Source organism: Myodes glareolus, chromosome 7, assembly GCF_982192425.1.
Source record: "Myodes glareolus chromosome 7, mMyoGla1.1, whole genome shotgun sequence".
NCBI lineage: Eukaryota > Metazoa > Chordata > Mammalia > Rodentia > Cricetidae > Myodes > Myodes glareolus.
Window position 1 is genome coordinate 24,118,888 of NC_142032.1, and position 18,305 is coordinate 24,137,192.

Sequence of the window (18,305 nt, forward strand, 5' to 3'; positions counted from 1 at the left end):
CAAGGATGTGGAATTGACCTAAGTGTCTATCAGCAAATGAACGGATAAAGAAAATGTGGAACATATATTCAATGAGATATTATACAGCCTGGAAAGAAAAGAAAAGAAAAGAAAAAAGAAACAAACAAAAACCTGTGTCACTGTGGCAGTGTTAGCAAACCTGGAGAGCTGTGCTAAGAGAAATGGGCTAGGCACGGAAAGACAAACACATGGTCAGTGTATGTGCGGAATCTGAAGAGGCAAACACAGAAGCAGGGGATAGAATGTAGATACCAGAAACTCGGGGTGGAGCCACTGTCAGGACAGGGAGGAGCTGTGCGAATACCACAGTGTTCCAGCCAGGCAGCAAGTTTGTAGGATTTATTACAGAAAAACACAACCAAAGTGAATATGTACTATATAATTCAAAGCTGTTAAAAGACTAGACTTACAATTTAAAGTTTCATTGTATCATGATCATACAGCATACACAGAGTTATTCCTATTTTTTTCTGAATTTGTAAAAGTTTTGTTTGTGTCCCAGGATGTAGCTCACATTAGATAAGCGTCCATGGGCTGCTGAGTAGAAAGTGTATACTTTGTGTTTGTCTAAAATATTCTGTAGATAGTGTTAGGTTCATGTATCTGATGTATAATGTCATTTAATTCTGATATTTTTCTGTCTGATTTTTGTCCAGATGACCTGTTATTGGAGAAAAGTGGGTACTGAGATCGCCTCCTATTAATGGGTTGATGTTAATCAGTGTCTTTAGTTACGGTAGTGTGCTTTTTATGAAACTGGGTACACCAGAGTTCATGTATTCATAGGATTTTAATGTTTTTTTGATTAATTGTTCCCTAGATTGGAATGAAATGTCCTTCTGACAAGTATTAGCTTGAAGTCATTGGTCAGATAGTAAGAGAAGTAAATCTCCATCCTTCCTGGTCTCATGTGCATGGAATCCTGTTTCCTTCCTTTCGTATTGAAATGTTGCTTATCTTTAAATCTAAGATGAGTTTCCTGCGGACAACAAAAAAGTAAACTTTGTTTTTTATTCCAAAAAAAGGACTAGGCTTAAATGGTATCACCACTATGCAAAGTGATCGGCATATTAATTACTTTACTATAACCACTTCATAATGTATCCATATATGAAATATCATACTATACCCCATAAATATATGCAATTGTCATTTTTTTAATCTTAAGAAACAAAAATTTTAAATGTGTTAGCGAAAAGTTAGGCATGGTGACACAAGCCTGTAATTCTAGAACTCAGATGGATGAGGCTGGAACATTGTATTGAGCTTGAGGCTACCCTGGGCTAAATACAGTGGGTACTAGGCCAGCTAGGGTGACTTACTGAGATTCTGCCTCAAGAAGACGACAAAAGCCACAGTAGAGAAGGAGCATGGGAGAGACCGATGAGAACCAGCCTCGGCTCATGGGTTTTTGTAACCTATGTCCCTACCCAGCTTTCTCCCTCCTCGTCTGTACATCCCACCTGGGTTTGTTCCCAAGGCCATCTCAACTCCCTTCTTGCCCTATCTTGCTTACTTTCCTCTCATTTTAGATTTGCTTCTTCTTATTCTTTTGCTTTTTCTCGTCCCCTAGAACATGATCTGCCTGGCTTCCAGGGTTCCTGTGCCTTATGAGAGAAGACATTCTACACTGTCTTACAGCATGTTTTTATTCCTCTTCAGTCTGCCTCTCACTTAAATTCCCCATTGTCCTGACTTTTGGGCCCCAATATTTCTCTCTTCCACTGTTTTCTCTGTCTTTCCAATAGTAACTACGTGTCTTAGTGTGATTTCTTCTTATTCTCCCTGATACCCATGGTAACTAATCTAGTAGTAACATAGCATTGATAACATAGTGTTATCAATGCCCCTTTATTTCCTCAAATGGTTAGTACTTAAGGAGTGATTGTGGCACAATCAAGTGTTACTCTGTTTTCCTAGTGCATCTCGCTACCTCCAAATACAGATTGTTGTCACAGGGCAGGACTGGGAATACAATCTCGCTACCGGTGTTTTACAAAGGAGAACGATGCCTCAACTCACTATGACCTAGCCTCTTCTGAATATGGCAAACACTTCCAACTGGATAAGAAAAGGTGACTTAAATTCAAAGCGTTTTTTTTTATAAATGCAATCAATAATCTAACTTCTGATACACAAATCTCAATACAGAACACATGAAAACCCAAGACAACAGATCCCCTCCAAAATCTAAAAACTACCCCCAATGACAGTAACTTAGTTGACATTTCAGACAAAGAATTTCCAAAGGAATAAGGATAAATACGTTCAAAGAAATGAAAGAAGACAAAGGTAGATCCTTGAATAAATCCCATGAGAACATATAAACAGAAGGATAAAACAAGGAAGTCAATGTGAGTTCTGAAAATGAGGTATGATAGAGAGACAAACATGCAGAAGAAAACCCAAGCTGAAATGATGCTGGAAATACAAATTTCACTGAGTCAGATAAAAAGCTCAAGAACAACCTCACTAATGGGATGGTTCACGGAAGGGCGGGCATCAGGACTTGAAGACAAGATATAGGAATTGGTACATTCAGTTGGAAACAACAGTAAATTTAAATAAAAAATACAAAGAGAATAGGCAAGAACTTTGTGACATTGTGAAAAGATCAAATATATTAATTATGGGCATGGAAGGAGAATAACATATTTAAAACATATGTAAAACATATGTAAAAGGCATAGAAAATATTTTTTAATACAATCAGTAGAAAATTGCCTGAATCTAGAGGAAGAGGGGTCCATCTAAGAAGCAGAGGCATATAGAAATCCAGATAGGCAAGATCATGAGAAAAGCAAAACAACAACTCCTGACACCACATCACAGTAAAAATACTGACTATATAGCACAAGGAACATGGTGACAAGATGGGAAAAGGCAAGCACATAAAAATCACAGCTGACCTCTCGAAAGAAACTTCCAGAGCCAGAAGGGCAGGAAAGACATATTTCAAATTCAGAAAAGCAACAGCCACCAACCCAGGCTTCTATACCCTGGGTTGTAGAAATAACATTCGATGTAGAAATAAAAGCATTAGTGACAAAAGCAGGCTAAAGGCGTTTATAGTTGCTAAGCAAGCTCTAAGTGGAACCTTACTGGAGGAAGAGCATCAGTGGTAGCAGACACCTTTAATAAGGCAGAGGCAGGCAGAGTTCTGTGAGTTTGAGACCTACTTGGTCCACAAAGTGAGTTCCAGGACAGGCTCCAAAGCTACAGAGAAACCCTGTCTCAGAATAAATAAATAAATAAATAAATAAATAAATAAATAAATAAATAAATAAATAAATAAATAACCAACCCTTGGCTATTCTGTATATACCACACTAATGCAACGTTTTAACAATAGGAAACCTGGTGGTGGGAGTGGGGGATGATATTGGAATTCTATACTTTCTGCTCCATTTATTATAAGCATAAAACTAGTCTAAAATGAAAGACTAATAATTAATCAAAACAAGAGACTTGCTGGTGAAGGGTACGGGTGTGAGACAGATACGTCAAATTTGAAGCCTGTGTCCCTTTGCTCCTTGCTGCTCACAGTAGCCCCTGGGCTGTGCCTTTGTAGCCCTAGCTCTTGCTCCGGGTCACGACTGGATATTTGCATATCTGTTTGTCAGTGAACCAGGTTTCATTTTGGTATGCATTCTATAGGTGACCCAAGGGGAGATGAGGCATATGGAAGAGGAAAACCTTCTCCTTGGTCATGTCCAGAAGACCAATGGAGTAGCGCTCGCAGTTCAGATATGCTCTGATGGTGTACAGTGCTTTATGGAACTGCCGCTCAACATCGGTGAGCTCTTCGAATACTTTATTGGCCGACCACATAAGGATCTGAAAGTGAGCATTAAAAAGAAGACAGAACAAAATGAGAGAGGGGGAGGGAGAGAAACACACAGAGAGAATATTAGTCCAAAAAAAAAAACCCCAAAAGTATATTCAAAAATGAATACATCTCACAAGAAACTGCAGTTCTGTGTTGAACCTCCAACAACCTTCATTGTGGGTTCTCTAAGTGGAGTTATATATAATCATGGGTCATAAACCTATAACCTTTTCCAAGCCGTGGGTTTATGAAAGGGGAGAACACGTGATCGATCAAACACAAAGAACAAATGCTCTCGACGTTTGCAGAGGGTCCAGTATCAGTGGGCTGCCATTGGACCTGTGAACTCCTCCCTGCATCCTTAGCTAGTCAGAATTAGCCTAACCTGGAATGTTGGACTAGGGAGAGACTTTAGACGCATTCATCTCAAGGCCCACTTCTGTATTATATGGATGAGGGAACTGAGGATCCTGGCTGCGGATATTCCTCTTTGCCCCTCTATCTTATGAAAATGATAGCCACAAATAGATGATTCTTTTCCTACAGTGAACTAAGAGCTTTAAGTGCGAACTAGCGACAATTTAATAGTCACCCCAGCCATATAAGGTGGGTACTGTAATCACCACTACATCCTAGATGCAGGATCCACAGGCAACGAGGACATAGGCTGAACAAGCTCAGTCGGTTGTCACACACATGGAGGGCAGAAGGTTGGGAGGGAAGGCAGTGAGGCCGCCTGGATCGAGGTCTGGGGATCTGCTCCATGTGGATTAAGCCCTCATGGGGGATAAGAGGGGTCTGGATGGCTGCTGCTTCTGGGTCCCTCTGCCAGAGCAGAGGAGCATGGGACAACTACTGCTCTTGGCCCCTTACCTGGCTTCTCCGGGACTCCACATTGTACAGGTAGCTGGTGTGCTGCAGCCTTAGGGCGACAGCTACAAAGCTGAGGTACTTGGAAAAGACCTACAGGCCGCAGAGAGGAAGAAGTTACAGTTGGGATCGCGTCTTTTGGGTGTACAAGTCACTTCCTGTGTGTGTCTGGTGAACGCTGGGTTAGCATTACCTCCTCATCCTGTTTGGAAAACTCAGGAGCGTTGGTTTTGTTTACCACCATGACCACAGCGAGGACCTCCTTCCCCATCACAATCGGGCTTGCCAGAAGGTTCTTGGTGACATACCCAGTTTGCTTATCCATAAAGTCAGAAAAATGACTGTTCTGGGGGAAAAAAAAGACCTTCATGAACTTGCCAAAATAGACAGAATCAGAGAGGGGTAGCTCTAAGACTCTCTAAAATCCTACGAACAGACAGCAGGAGCTCTGGTTCAGTAGTCCCACCCTCAGCCCCTGCCCCACATCATTCTGTAATCAGTGTGGGACGAAACTGTCCGTGTTGGAATGTTCATTTTCCACCCACAGAGTAACTTATCTGGATCAGGCAGAGGTCGGACCAGGAGGAAAGAGGTGATATCACAACCTGGTGGAAAGTGAGGTGCTAGGAAGATGAAAAGGGGGTCACCAGGTTATAGCCGTGTGTGCAGAGAGGGGAAGCGCACTGGACACCAGGACTGCTAATGCAAACTATACAGTTGAAACCACCAACCCCTCTAACAAAGCATAAGAAAAAAATCAATAATCCCTCAAGACCCCTGGTTCTCAACCTGTGAGTCGCAACCCCCTTGACAAACCTCCATCTCCAAAAATATTTGCGTTACAATGTATAACAGTAGCAAAATTACAGTTATGAAGTAGCGATGAAAATAATTTTATGATCAGGGTCACCACAACATGAAGAACTGTATTAAAGGGTCCCAGCTTTAGGGAGGCTGAGAACCACTGCTCAAGAACCTCCTGCTGACCTTCCAGACTTTTCTCTGTGACTGGACAAAGATGTCTCTATTTTCTATTTACTTGTCTAACTTTATGTGGTATTCGAATCACTTAACAACGTCTTAGGGACTGTCCTCCAGAGTGAAGCCTGTGGGTGTGGACTCCACTCTTAGACCATAGACGACACTCCATGTGACCGTCCTCTTCTGAGCAGTCTGCAAACAAGACCGCACAAGTCATTCCTGTTCTTGCTTTTATGAGATGGATTTCCAGAGCGAAAAACCCCTTTGACTGGAGGAACAGGTTGCATGAAATTATTTGTGCAGATTTGATTATGAAACGTTAAACTTTCTTTTCCTCTTTTTGAAAATATTTTTTTCCTAAATAATGTTCCTTGCATATGGTCTCCCCCCCCATTTCTGCCTGCCTCCCCTCCAGTCCAGATCTACCGCCTTTCTGTCTCCTCTGAAAACAGATGGGCTGCTAAGGGATAGTGATACAGTATAATGCAGTAAGATAGAACCAAAGCCAGCACATCGGGATAGAACGAAACAGATGAAGAGAAGGCACAAGAAACAGAGACCCCCTCGTTCACACACTCAGGAAACCCATAAAAACACTAAACTGGAAACCAAAATGTGCATGCAAAGAACCTGTAAGGTTAAAAGAGACAAAATACAAAAATATACCAAATAAAATAAGATAAAATTGAAAAAAGAAAAGAAATTTTAAAATCGAGGGAAAGCCCTGACACAGCATTATAAGAAAAGGAAGCTCCAAAGATGCCATTGTATTCATTTCCTCTTGGCCATGTGCTACTGGGCACGCAGGCTGCACCTAAGAGCAATTCACTTCCCTCGAAATACTCCATTGGAGAAAATGAAATTTTCATTTGCAAGTACTTATCAATTGGAGATAACTTCTGGCTGAGAGATGTGTGCTTTCTCCATTCAGCTGGAAAGCTCCATGTTCTACAGCCCCACGCAGGCCCTGCGCATGCTCCCTCAGCCACTGAGTTCATATTCACATTGATAGTGTTGACTTAGAGGGCCGTGTTTGTGTCCTCCAACCCCCCTGGCTCTTGCACCTTTTCTGACCTCCTCTTCTGCAGGTTCTCTTCAGCCCTGGGTGAGGGGTGGGGGGAGATTTGCTCAAGACATCCCTCTCAGGACTGTTTCGGAATCTGTCATTCCCTTCATGATGTCTGGCTGTGGGTTTCTGTATCTGTTCCTATCTGCTGCAGGAGGAAACCTCTCTATGATGGCTGAATAAGGCGCTGACCTACGAGGACAGCAGAATGTCATTTGGAGTCATTTTATTCCATAGCAATCGTATGAGCAGGAATTTGGGGACCAGGTGTGCTTGGTCAATAAAAGGGTCAGTGATTCTTGAGGGTTGAGACCAAGTTAAAAGGAGGAAATCTTTTTACAACATGAAGCTGAGAAATACCCCCCCCCCCCCTTATGCTATTTCCTTTCCTGCTGGGGAAGCTGGTCGTTGAATGCTTAGGCTCTGTCCAGACTGGTTGGAAAGAAGGCTGCCTGCCCAAGGTTGATGGTCTTGTTGATTTTCTCAAAGAACTAACTCTCAGTTTCATTGTCTTTCTATTGTTTTTTAATTTGTTTGTTTCTATTTTATTGATTTCAATAAACAGTTTTATTATTTCTTGCCATTTTGGGTATGATTTCTTCTTGTTGTTCTAGAGCTCCCAGGTGTGCTGCTAGGTTACTAATATGAGATCTCTCCAATTTTTTTTAGATAGGCAATTAGTGCTGTGCACTTGCCTCTTAGAACCACCTTCATTGTGTCCCGTAAGTTTAGGTATGCTGTGTACTGTTATTATTTTTATTTTATTTATTGATTGATTAATGTTTCTCAAGACAGGTCTCCCTATGTAGCCGTGACTGTCCTGGAACTTGCTATGTAGACCAGGTGGAACTCAGAGAGCTCCTCCTGCCTCTGCCTTCCAAGTACTGGGATTGTAGGCACGTGCCATCATGTCTGGCACATTAAAATTCTTGCCCCCTTGGATTGTTTGATCACCTTGCCACTGCCAGTGCTTGCCAGTTCTCCAAAGCTTCCTCAAGGTAAGGTCTTTCACACTTTATTTCCTTCGAGAGAAGAGAAAGAAATGGATCTCCTTGGACATAAACTCCTACAGCAGCCGCAGAAGGTAATGCTGACACGTGGCAAGACTTGACGGCTGAGTTTGGAGAGTAAGTGCTCCAAGTCAAGGACTTGAGAACCAGGTTGTTGAGGCACTTTGTATATGCTCTTCAATTTCAGAGAACACCCACTCTAGGGGAAGGAGACTCGTCGGCCCAAGACTATAGGTTGCTGTCCACAAACTGCCCTCAGGGCCTCATTGCTAAGACAGCACCTACACAATTCATTGAACATGGAGATGTCAAACCAGTGACTACATAGAGCCTCCATCCCTGTGTTCTGGTATCTTTGGTACAGGAAAGTATTCTGCATGCTACCAAAGGAGAAATGTAAACACTGACCTAGGATTTTGTTTTGTTTTTTTAGGACAGTGGTATATGGTTTTACCTAGAGTCCTTGGGCTATCTAGCCTCAGGTAGTAGTTAAACTGAGCAGCTACTATGAGCCAATCATTTTATTTAAATGTCTCCATTCTCAGGGGTGGAAACTCAGTTCATTACAGTGACTAGACCTTAGCCAGGGATCTGATCCCATGCCACTGTCATGGCTTCCCTGTTACCACCGTCATGGCTCCCACGGTCAGCAGCAGCCACCTCTGCATCTTTGTCTAGGGTCACCTTCACACTCACCCTGGTCACACTCACCCTGGTCACACTCACCCTGGTCACACTCACCCTGGTCACACTCACCCTGGTCACACTCACCCTGGTCACACTCACCCTGGTCACACTCACCCTGGTCACACTCACCCTGGTCACACTGCTACCCAGATGAGAGATGTGTGTGGTCAGTGGTGTGCTGAGAAAGAAAGGCCTTGGGGACCTCGGCGACTGTTCCAGACCTCACACCCTGTCTTTCTGACTGGAACAGATTCTTACTACAGAGATGGAAATATTGTCAAGGGCTTTGTCATCTGTAAACGGTCCTTGTCAAAAATCAAATAAGGTGCCGGGCAGTGGTGGTGCACGTTTTTAATCCCAGCAATCAGGAGGCAGAGACAGGTGGATCTCTATGAGTTCAAGGCCAGTCTTGTCTACAAGAGCTAGTTCCAGGACAGCTAGGACTACACAGAGAAACCCTGTCTCAAAAAAACAAACAAACAAAAATCAAAGAAGGTTAAGAAGTGAAGATTCTTTACTAACAGGCAAATGCAATAGAAAAGTAAAGAGTCATTCTGAGTTCCCTTAAAACTCTGGCTTCCACAAGCCCAGAGAAACTAGACAACAGAGAGGACCCTGAGAGACATACATGGATCTAAATAGAAAGATGAAAAAGACAAAATCTCCTGAATTAATTGGGAGCATGGTGGTCACGGGAGAGGGTAAAGGGGGAGAGGAGAGGAAGAGAGGGGAGTGGAGAAAAATGTATAGCTCAATAAAAACAATAAAAAATAAAGTAATTAAAAACAAAACAAAAACAAACAAACAAAAAACTGCAGCTCTGACCTTCCTCTGCTGCAGATTTTACTGCAGTGGCCAAAGCATGGGACACTATTGAGATGCAGAGCAGAGGTAGGGTGCTGACCAGAGTCAGGAGCCCTTGATTCCGTCCCAGCTCTTCTCATTCACTGACATCTACCAAGGACTCTGGGGCAGACACTGTTCTGTGACCCCCAACTTCCTATCTGACATAGGAGAGGGTTGGGCTAAAGAGTCACCAAGCCTTCCCTGCTCAGATAGCCCACATTTGAAGTTGTCTTTGTCCTCCTGCATCTGCTTACCCGACAGACCTGTGCGTAAAGCACTGGCCGTGTATTAGAACCACCTGGGGAGCCCACGCCCCAAACTAAGAATGTCTACTGTGGTTGGTCTATTGGGAGTCGCAAGCACAGGCATTATTAATCTGATTTCACAGATAGCTGGAGTTGACTACTCTAGTAGACTACTAGAGAGAAAAGAGGCCTCAGATTCCCTCTGAGCTCCGCTTCTCTGGCTTCTACACGGGGTGCCTCTCCACCTGATTCTGAATACCGGAGTACTGAGGAAAACAGGGATAAGCTTTCCCTGAGTCCATCACCCTTATTGCGATGCTCCAGGGACGAGACAGGCCAGGGCACATTCTTGCTCTTATCTCCTCCCTACCAGAAATCATTTTGTCCATTTCTCCTTAGGAAAAAAAAAAAAAGTCTCAAAAAAAAATGGCACACATCAGATTCTGAAGTTTGATGTCTGTAATTTTGGAGATGTGAAGAAGTATATTCTCATTCGAAAACATCAGGACATAGCCTGTTAGCTGGGGTCAAGAGATGTGGTCTTTAGAGCAGATCAACCCTTGGACCTGAGGAGCGTCCTTCGGTTGTTTGCAGAATGGCGCTAATGTTTGACACACTGATCCTCGCTGTCTGGGTAAGCCTGCTGTAATCAGCTTCAGGAGGTATTTGGAGATTATCTCCAACCTTTCAGCTGCCCTTAGTCACGAGTGAGTTTATGAACCCTGAACAGAAGGCACTTCAGGGGCTGCCCTCTGACTCATCTCTGCTCCATCAGAACAGGGGTGTCCCTGTCTGTTAACAGTAGGTCTCAGTAATGGGACGGACATGTGTATAAGATGGTACTGCTGGCAGAAGCTGCGGGCTGGCACTCTGGGTGCTTCCCAGTGAGGGATTACGGGTGATTAACGTTTTATAATGCTTTTCTAAAATGACCATGGTGTGCCAGTGGTCAGAAGAAAGAGCTGATTTTTTCTGTTTCCATAAGGAGCATAGCGATGCCTTGTTTTAGGACAGTGATGTCTTGGTCATTAGCAGGGTGTAAAGGCCTCCTAGTATAGTTGGAATTTGTGACCACTGGAACTTGCGACTGATCATCCCAGTTGTGGGGAATGGGCCCTGAATCACTTAAATCCACATTTGTGAGAATTCAAGTCAAAAATTTTAATCTTTGAATAGGAGAAATGCTTTCTTTTCTGCACAGTGGACCTGTGTACGGACGCATCTGTGCATCAGCCGGTTCACTGTAGAGAGACTTCCAAGGGTTGTGACTGAGAGGCTTGGGAACGGTTCCCTGTTCTAGACTTTGGTGTGCTAGCTAATCTCCTAGTGGGCTTGGCACAATGGTAGTCCCCAAAGCAATGGAGGAAATGGGGAGAAGATGAGGAACATACTAGATCTAGCCAGCCAGGAGCACCTGATTTAAAAAAACGAAAACAAACAAACAAAAACACTCCAAGACTCACTGACACTTACAATAGAAACTGTAGTCACCGTTCCTCTAAAACCCAGCTTCAACTGGCACCTTGTATTTCATTAACTGTAGTCTGACTAGGTCTGTGACAAGACCTCTGCCCCACTACAGGAAGGGCCACCTACCTTTCTCACATCTGAGACATTAACGGCTTTCTTCCCATGAGCGACCCAGCCAACTATCCCAATGTCCAACGGAAATACGACTTCTTTGTCAGGGGCCACAAGGTTGTCCTCAAACTTAGAAGTTGGGGTGATGTCCAGCAGCCTGGAGGCCACTTCGGGTATACCATTTCTGGCTCGGCATGTGAACATACTGCAGCGGTCAGCCTGGAGGAGCTGAGCCAGCCTCTGCAGGGCCCTGTGAGCCACCTGCTCGGCACTGCCTGCCTCGTCCTGCATCTGCCGCAGTAGCTCCAGGCACAGGGCTGACTCCTCCACCTGCGCCATCTCAGGGAGAGACATGCTGGCCTGAACCCCTGGATGGCTATTTTGGAAGATCGGCCCCAGTGCCTCCACCCGAATCTTCTTGTCAAAATACTCCTTGGCAAACTGAGGGTTCTCTTCCAGGTATCTCTCCACAGCATCTTGGCTGATCTCACCCATGGTGTGGCTTGTGTTGATGCTGCTGTCCAGAGAGAAAGATCCCTCAGAGTGACACTGGGGCCAGTATGACGAAAAGGGAATCCATCCTGGTCAAAATCATCAAGGAAGCTTCAGTGACATCTCATTAGGCCCCCAAAGGGAAAGCAGAAAGGTTGCTTAGCCGTTCTCTCAAACTGCCTGGGACATGGCCTGAGACCTCGGCTTATGGGAGCCCAGAAGCAGGGGATTAGTCAGTCCTTTGAGTCCCCAAATCCCTCAGCATTATTAGCACCTAAGTCCTCGAGAATCACCAGAGAATCGCTGAACAGCCAGGCAAGAGTCAAGTGGCAATGTCTGTTCCAAAAGAATAACCCAACTGCTGTTGTCCACGGCCAAGAAGAATCCCAGACCTCTCTCCCTTGGTTACCTTGCAATAGCTTAGGCAGACCCTTTAAACTGTGATAGCTATCAGGATGGCTTGTATATAGACCTCAGACGTGCTTGGGGTTTTGGGTTTTGTGTTCGTAGCAGCTTTAATCATTTCAGTGCACATTGGTGTGGGAGACAGAAGAGTTTCACGTCCAAGCAGCACAAAATGAATATTAAGTCTTCCCTCTTCTCCAGAGCCCTTTGATCCCCCCAGTTGTTCTGTCTACTCTACTCACGTTGAGGAATACCAGTTTAATTAAGCAAGCATGTGTTGCATTTGTTTATGCTGTGGAATATTAACTTTAACTATGTGAAGGTGTGTTTTACTTGTTTGTGCTACATTTGTTTAATTATGTAAAGATAGACTACATTTGTTTCATTTTGCCTGCCTAAGGCACCTGTTCGGTCTAATGAAAAGCTGAACAGTCACTAGCTAGGCGGGAGAGGCATAGGCGAGATTGACGGGCAGAGAGAAGAGAGGTAAACAAAGGGAGGAGAAGAAAATGAGGGAGAAAGAGAGGGACATGCTCTGGACGAGAAACCAGGCATCCCTCAGCCAGACATGGAGACAGCAGGACAGTAAGACATGCAGAAAGAAAGGAAGGTAAAAAGCCCTGAGGCAAAACGTAGGCAAAGAGAAACAGGTTAAAGTATCAGACCTGGCAAGAAACCGGCCTAAGCTGAGGTGAGCATTCATAGCTAATAAGTCTCTATGTCATGATTTGGGAGCTGGTTGATGGCCTAAAAGAAAAAAAAAAATCCTGTTACACTCTTTCCCTAAAAATCTCCTTTCTCAATGGCCTTTATGTAAGAAAACTTGATCTTAGAGCCACTTGAAAGGAACAAAACTGGGGCTTATTACTAAGAGAGTTAAACACAGTTTTAAAATATGCCTACCACCTAAGTTCAGGGGACCTGCAGACTACATGACTGCAGAGGTAACCATGCCATCTCTAACTGACTTTTCTGCCTCTAAGCATATTAGTTTGCTTAATATGCCAAATAAACATATTTGTTTTCGCTAGGAGTAGCTAAGGATCATGTATTTTCCCCTCTGAGGCAGCTTCTTACACACGCTGTCATCTGTTGCTAGGAACCTTGACATCTCAGGGCCTGCTAGCGAGCAGAGCACGCAGCGCTACTAAGTTTTGTTTAATGTTTATTTTATTAAACTTTAGGGTCTATTATCCACACCACCTCAATCAAAACTATCACACATCTCCTAAATCAAACTAAACATTTTCCAATCCAGTTGGCTTGAATATTTAAGGGCCGACTCCAAGCCTTGGTGAGTCTTTTAACTGTTTCAATAAAGCTTCAAACATCACAAGATAAAGGTTGAAATGAAAAACAGTAAATTTAAATTACTAGTGTATCCCTTTTAGATTGGCTTTTAAGGGACAATATGTAGGTATCATTTACGTCTATAAACGCAAAACTCTACCTCACCAGGATGCCAGCACTCTTAGTCACAAATGAGAGAGGTTGAGGCTGCAAACGTCCAGGTCAGGGACTGAAATTCTTAGTTACGACATGGTTTTCCTAGGGGAACAGAATTCATGTCAGCATTCGTAAGTTAAGCCCATTTATACAGTGGTGACTTTCCTGTTACCCCAAAGGGTCTCGTAAGGTGCCCACATTTTCTTATTCCTGCTGTGTGACACCAAGTCTCTTCTCAGGAGGGCTTGTGCCTGGTGACTGTTCCTTTATCCTTAGAGGGTGGCATTAGGTCCTAGTCGGGCTATGAAAAACCCAAATCAAGTAACAGCAGGCAGTGAGATTCTATCAGTAATAAGTTTCCTCTAAAACTAAACAATAACAAGAAAAAAAAGTCAGGCTGAGTCTAGGAATGTTGGCTGAGCCGTAATTACAGGACTTTCAAGGCTGTACTGGGGGGTTCAGAAAGTTTGAGAGAGGAGAGGACTATTCTCTCCAGTTTAACCTGTTAGCAAGGTGTTGCTTGACTTATAGAGTAAGTTTCAAAGAGTCTCTCTCTTTGGCTGCAGAGATGGATCAACTATTAAAAGCACCTTGCTTACTGCCCTTGCAAAGGGCCAGAGTTCAGATTCCAGCTCCCACTTAGGTGGCTCATAATCACCTGTAACTCCAACTCCAGTAGACCCAATGACTGCTTCTAACCTCTGAGGGCACCCTTACACATATGTGCACGTACTTATACACATACAGATACAGACATACATGGATACACATACACACACAAATTTGAAACCTTTTAATAAAGAGTTCCCTTTCTTTCAATTCTTCAAAATAGTTTGAGAAGTACTATTCTTCTTTAAAAGTTTGACAAAATTCTACAGCAAAGTCATCTGGTTCTATCAGTTGGTCTCAATGCGAGAATGCAAGAATAGTTCACCACATATAAATCAATACCAGTATCACTGGGGCTGGAGAGATGACTTGGTAGTTGAGTGTTTATTGCTGTATCAGAGGATCCACTTCAGATCTCAGCACCCACATCAGGTGACTTGCAGACACCTGTAATACCAAAGATTCATACAATGCCCCCTCAGGCCTCTGAAGGCACACATACACATAAATAAAAAAAATAGTAATATAACACAGCTCATAAATAAAATCATGGGTAAAACCCACCAAGTTCCAATGGATAGCTCCATCCAAACCTATGGTCACTCAGGTGACCTAGTTAAACATAAGAACATAAGAAAGGGACTTGTGAGGAGGGGTGTGTGAGAGACAATGGGATGAAAATAGTCAGAACTCATTAATACGTGGATGGGACTGTCAAAACCAATTTAACAAAAAACGTTTTAAATGACATTAAAAACTAGCAAATGATCTGAGTAGATACTTTTCAAGGGGCAAATACAAATTGTGACTAGGACGTGAGAAAAATCGGGCATGTAGTTAGGTCTAAGAAGTGCAAATTGAAGCTGTATTGAGGCTGTATCTCATCTAGGTAGACCGGTCACTACCAGAACCACAAATGCTGGCAAGCATGCGGTGAGAATTGAACCTTGTGCACTGATGGGAGGTATGTGAAGCATTGCAGTCATCATGGTGAGAGTCTGGAAAGTCCTCAAAGGAACAGCAGAACTCCCGGATCCAGCTAGCCTGCTCCTGCATGTATACCCAAAGGAAATGCAGCCAGTAAAGAGAAGACACTGCACTCATGGCTGCTGCGGCATTATTCACAGTAGTCAAGAGGTGGAATCAGGCTAGACATGATGGTGCATGTCTTTAATCCCAGCACATGGGAGGCAGAGGCAGGCAGATCTCTGCAAGTTTGAGACCAGCCTGGTCTACAAAGCAAGTTCCAAGATAGCCAGACCCGTTACATAGAGGAAACCATGTCTCGAAATAAACAAACAAACAAAAAATAGAGAGGGGGAATCAGCCTGTATGCTCATCAACAAATGAAGAAAAATATGTAATTTGTGTGTAATATATAGTTTGAAATTAGATGCAAATATATAATTTCTATATAGTGAAGTATTATTATTCAGCCAAAAATTGAAATTCTATCATTTGTAAGAAAATGGTTAAAACTCAAGTCCGGTGTGTTAAACAAAATAAGCCAGATGCAGAAAGACAAGTATCACATGTTTTCTCTCATACAGAGAAAGAAGGGTCCAATGGCCTGAAACTCCAAGAGTGCTTATCAGGGAACAGGAAGTGGGTGGGAGACAGCGGGGGGGTGCAGGGAAGAAGAGTGGGGTGAGTGCAGAGCAGTAGATAGACATAATCAATATTGCTGTATGAATGTATAGAAATACCACAGCAAATATCATTGATTTGGCACAATTAACATATTAAGCATTATCATAAAATGTGTTCTTGTACTGAGCAAGACAAATTGGAATAAAGCAAATACTTGGCACCAGTATATGGATTTATAATATATACCACATTTGGCTCATCATCAAATGTTGTTCCTTAGACTGTTAAAAAGAAGTCATCCCTTTAAATCTTTGGTTATACTTTCCTGATTGGTGTTTAAGACTATGTAGGTGACCAGAATTAATCCTTTCTTTATTGTCAAAGTCAGCTAAAGGTCTGGTCCTTGAGGGTTACGTGAGCTTCAGAGGAACCCAGGCTCCTTTAATTAATCAGATCAGCCTCTCTCTCTCTCTCTCTCTCTCCCTCCCTCCCTCCCTCCCTCCCTCCCTCCCTCCCTCCCCAGTGTGTCACCTGTTGAGGAGGAGTCAGGCTCTTGCTGACTGTAGTACTTTCTTTGGAAGCATGGAGGGCATTTCCTTCTGTGTTAACTCTCTTCTTCGCAGAATGTACACTGCTTGGGTCTGGCCTCTGTGCAGCCTCTGTGCACTGCTTAGGTCCGGCCTCTGTGCAGCCTCTGTGCACTGCTTAGGTCCAGCCTCTGATTCTGGTCTCCATCAGACAGGTGACTTGACAGAGCTTCAGGATCGTTTGCAGATGGCCCATAGTCTCCCAGGACCTAGTTAACCTTGAAAGGCAAAGATCAAAATATCTGCCTTTTAGTCCCTATAGCCACACTGGTGAAGACCTCCAAGCACGATTATGAAACACCCAAAAAGTCAGTTGCATTAGTTTGCTATTTTCACCTTTTATATTTAAAATAAATAATTTTTAAAAAGATTTATTTGAAGCCAGACGGTGGTAGCACAACCAACAAACAAAACAGATTTTATTCTATGTGTGTGAACATTTTTGCCTGCATGTATATATATGCTCCATATGCATGGTTGGTACCTGCCGAGAGATCCCCTGAAAGAATTGCAAGCTGTCATGTGGATTCTGGGAATCGAACCTAGTTCTCTGCAAGAACAAAAACTGTCTATACCACTTTTAACTTTTATGTATCATTTAGATAAAGCTTGTGTAAAAACCAAACTTTACACTGAAGAGTCATTGATTTCACTAAAGGAAGGTAAGTCTGTATCTGTCCTGTGCAAATGATGTGTGTTATAGGAGAAAAAAGACAGCCACTATCAGCCTTGAAGTGAGGGATGGCAAAAATGAACGTTATGTGAATTATATGCAAATTCAAACCACAATTCTACTCATAAAAAGAGCTAGAAAAAAGAGCTAGAAAAATGTTGGCAAATGACATATTTGTTTTATGTTTGACATTTTACTTGTACAAAAATTAAGAAAAATTCAGAAAGTACAAAGAAAAATAAATCTCAAGTGTCTCAAATCCTATCATACAGGGTAACTGGTGTAAATATTTCCTTTTGGACACACGTGTATGCATGTTTGAAAAGTTATTTATGATGTTCACAGCGTCAGTTGACCTGAATTCACATATTTGTAATCATGAAGAAATCCAGGATAGAATGCCAAAATAAACTTTTTTCTTTTCTTTTCTGGAATCTAAAACATCATGGTTTGAGAGAACAGGGAGCACAGGAGAGGAGGGAGAGGGAAGAAGGAGGGGAGGAGAAGAGAGGAGGGAGAGGCGAGGATTGATTGGTCAGTTTCAACCTAGCATGTAAATGAATACATACTGTTGAGAGAAGACATACTGGCACCCCTACGTTTATTCGATACGCAGCAAGCATCAGAGCCACCAGGACGTGTTCCAGGAGAACTGGCTGAAAGGATCGGAGCAATTCCAGAACTTTTCTCTCAGAAATACTCATCCAGAGGCAATGACCATGCTGTCACTCAAGTTCTGGAGTTTGAAGAGGGAATACAGTGCAGGGTAGGTGCCAGGGAGGTACCCTGAAGGCCTTTCCTGGGTGCAGGGGCACGGACCACACACATCACAAAACGCATGGTTCCACCACATCCTCCTGAGTGCATCTTATTTGAGCTGATTGGGATCACTGTTCGACTTTATCTGTGGGTTCAACCAACAGTGAGCCAAAAATATTCAAGGAAAAAGACAGAGAAAATCAAAACACAGAAACAAATTGAATTTACTGCAAAACAAGCACTCTGCTGAGTCCGTGAGGAAATGTGATGTGTTGCACAGCCTGTGGTGACCTCCCACAATCCCACAGACCCCAGCCTCTCTCCAGTGTGTGTGTCGGAGTATTGGGCACCTTCAGCTGGTTTATGAGCCATGTGGTTAGGCTCTAGTGTCCATATCTCTACTGACCGGTTGTCGTTTTCTCTACACAATACAGTTAACAACAGCTTGCAGAGCAAGATGCCACACGAGTCTATACTGAACATGGTGTTTTGTTTTCTTGTCATTCCTTAAATAATACAGCACAATAGTTATTTACATAACATTTGCATTTTATTAAACATTATAATCCAGAGAAGATCGAAATGTACCCAAGGATATATGTAGATTA

The 18,305-nt window shown here is 43.1% G+C and overlaps 1 protein-coding gene across 2 annotated transcripts in view; it reads right to left on the reverse strand.

Moving 5' to 3' along the window:
* Positions 1–11,631, reverse strand: part of Pde6c (phosphodiesterase 6C) — a 48,244-nt gene extending 36,613 nt beyond the window's left edge. For both annotated transcript variants that reach the window (XM_048438944.3, XM_048438943.3), the window contains exons 1-4: positions 11,152–11,631; positions 4,914–5,066; positions 4,724–4,813; positions 3,718–3,858 (exon numbers count right to left, since the gene is read on the reverse strand). In XM_048438944.3, coding sequence (XP_048294901.3) covers positions 3,718–3,858; positions 4,724–4,813; positions 4,914–5,066; positions 11,152–11,631 — 864 coding nt within the window. The remainder of the gene's footprint in view (positions 1–3,717; positions 3,859–4,723; positions 4,814–4,913; positions 5,067–11,151) is intronic.
* Between the last annotated feature and the right edge of the window lie 6,674 nt (positions 11,632–18,305).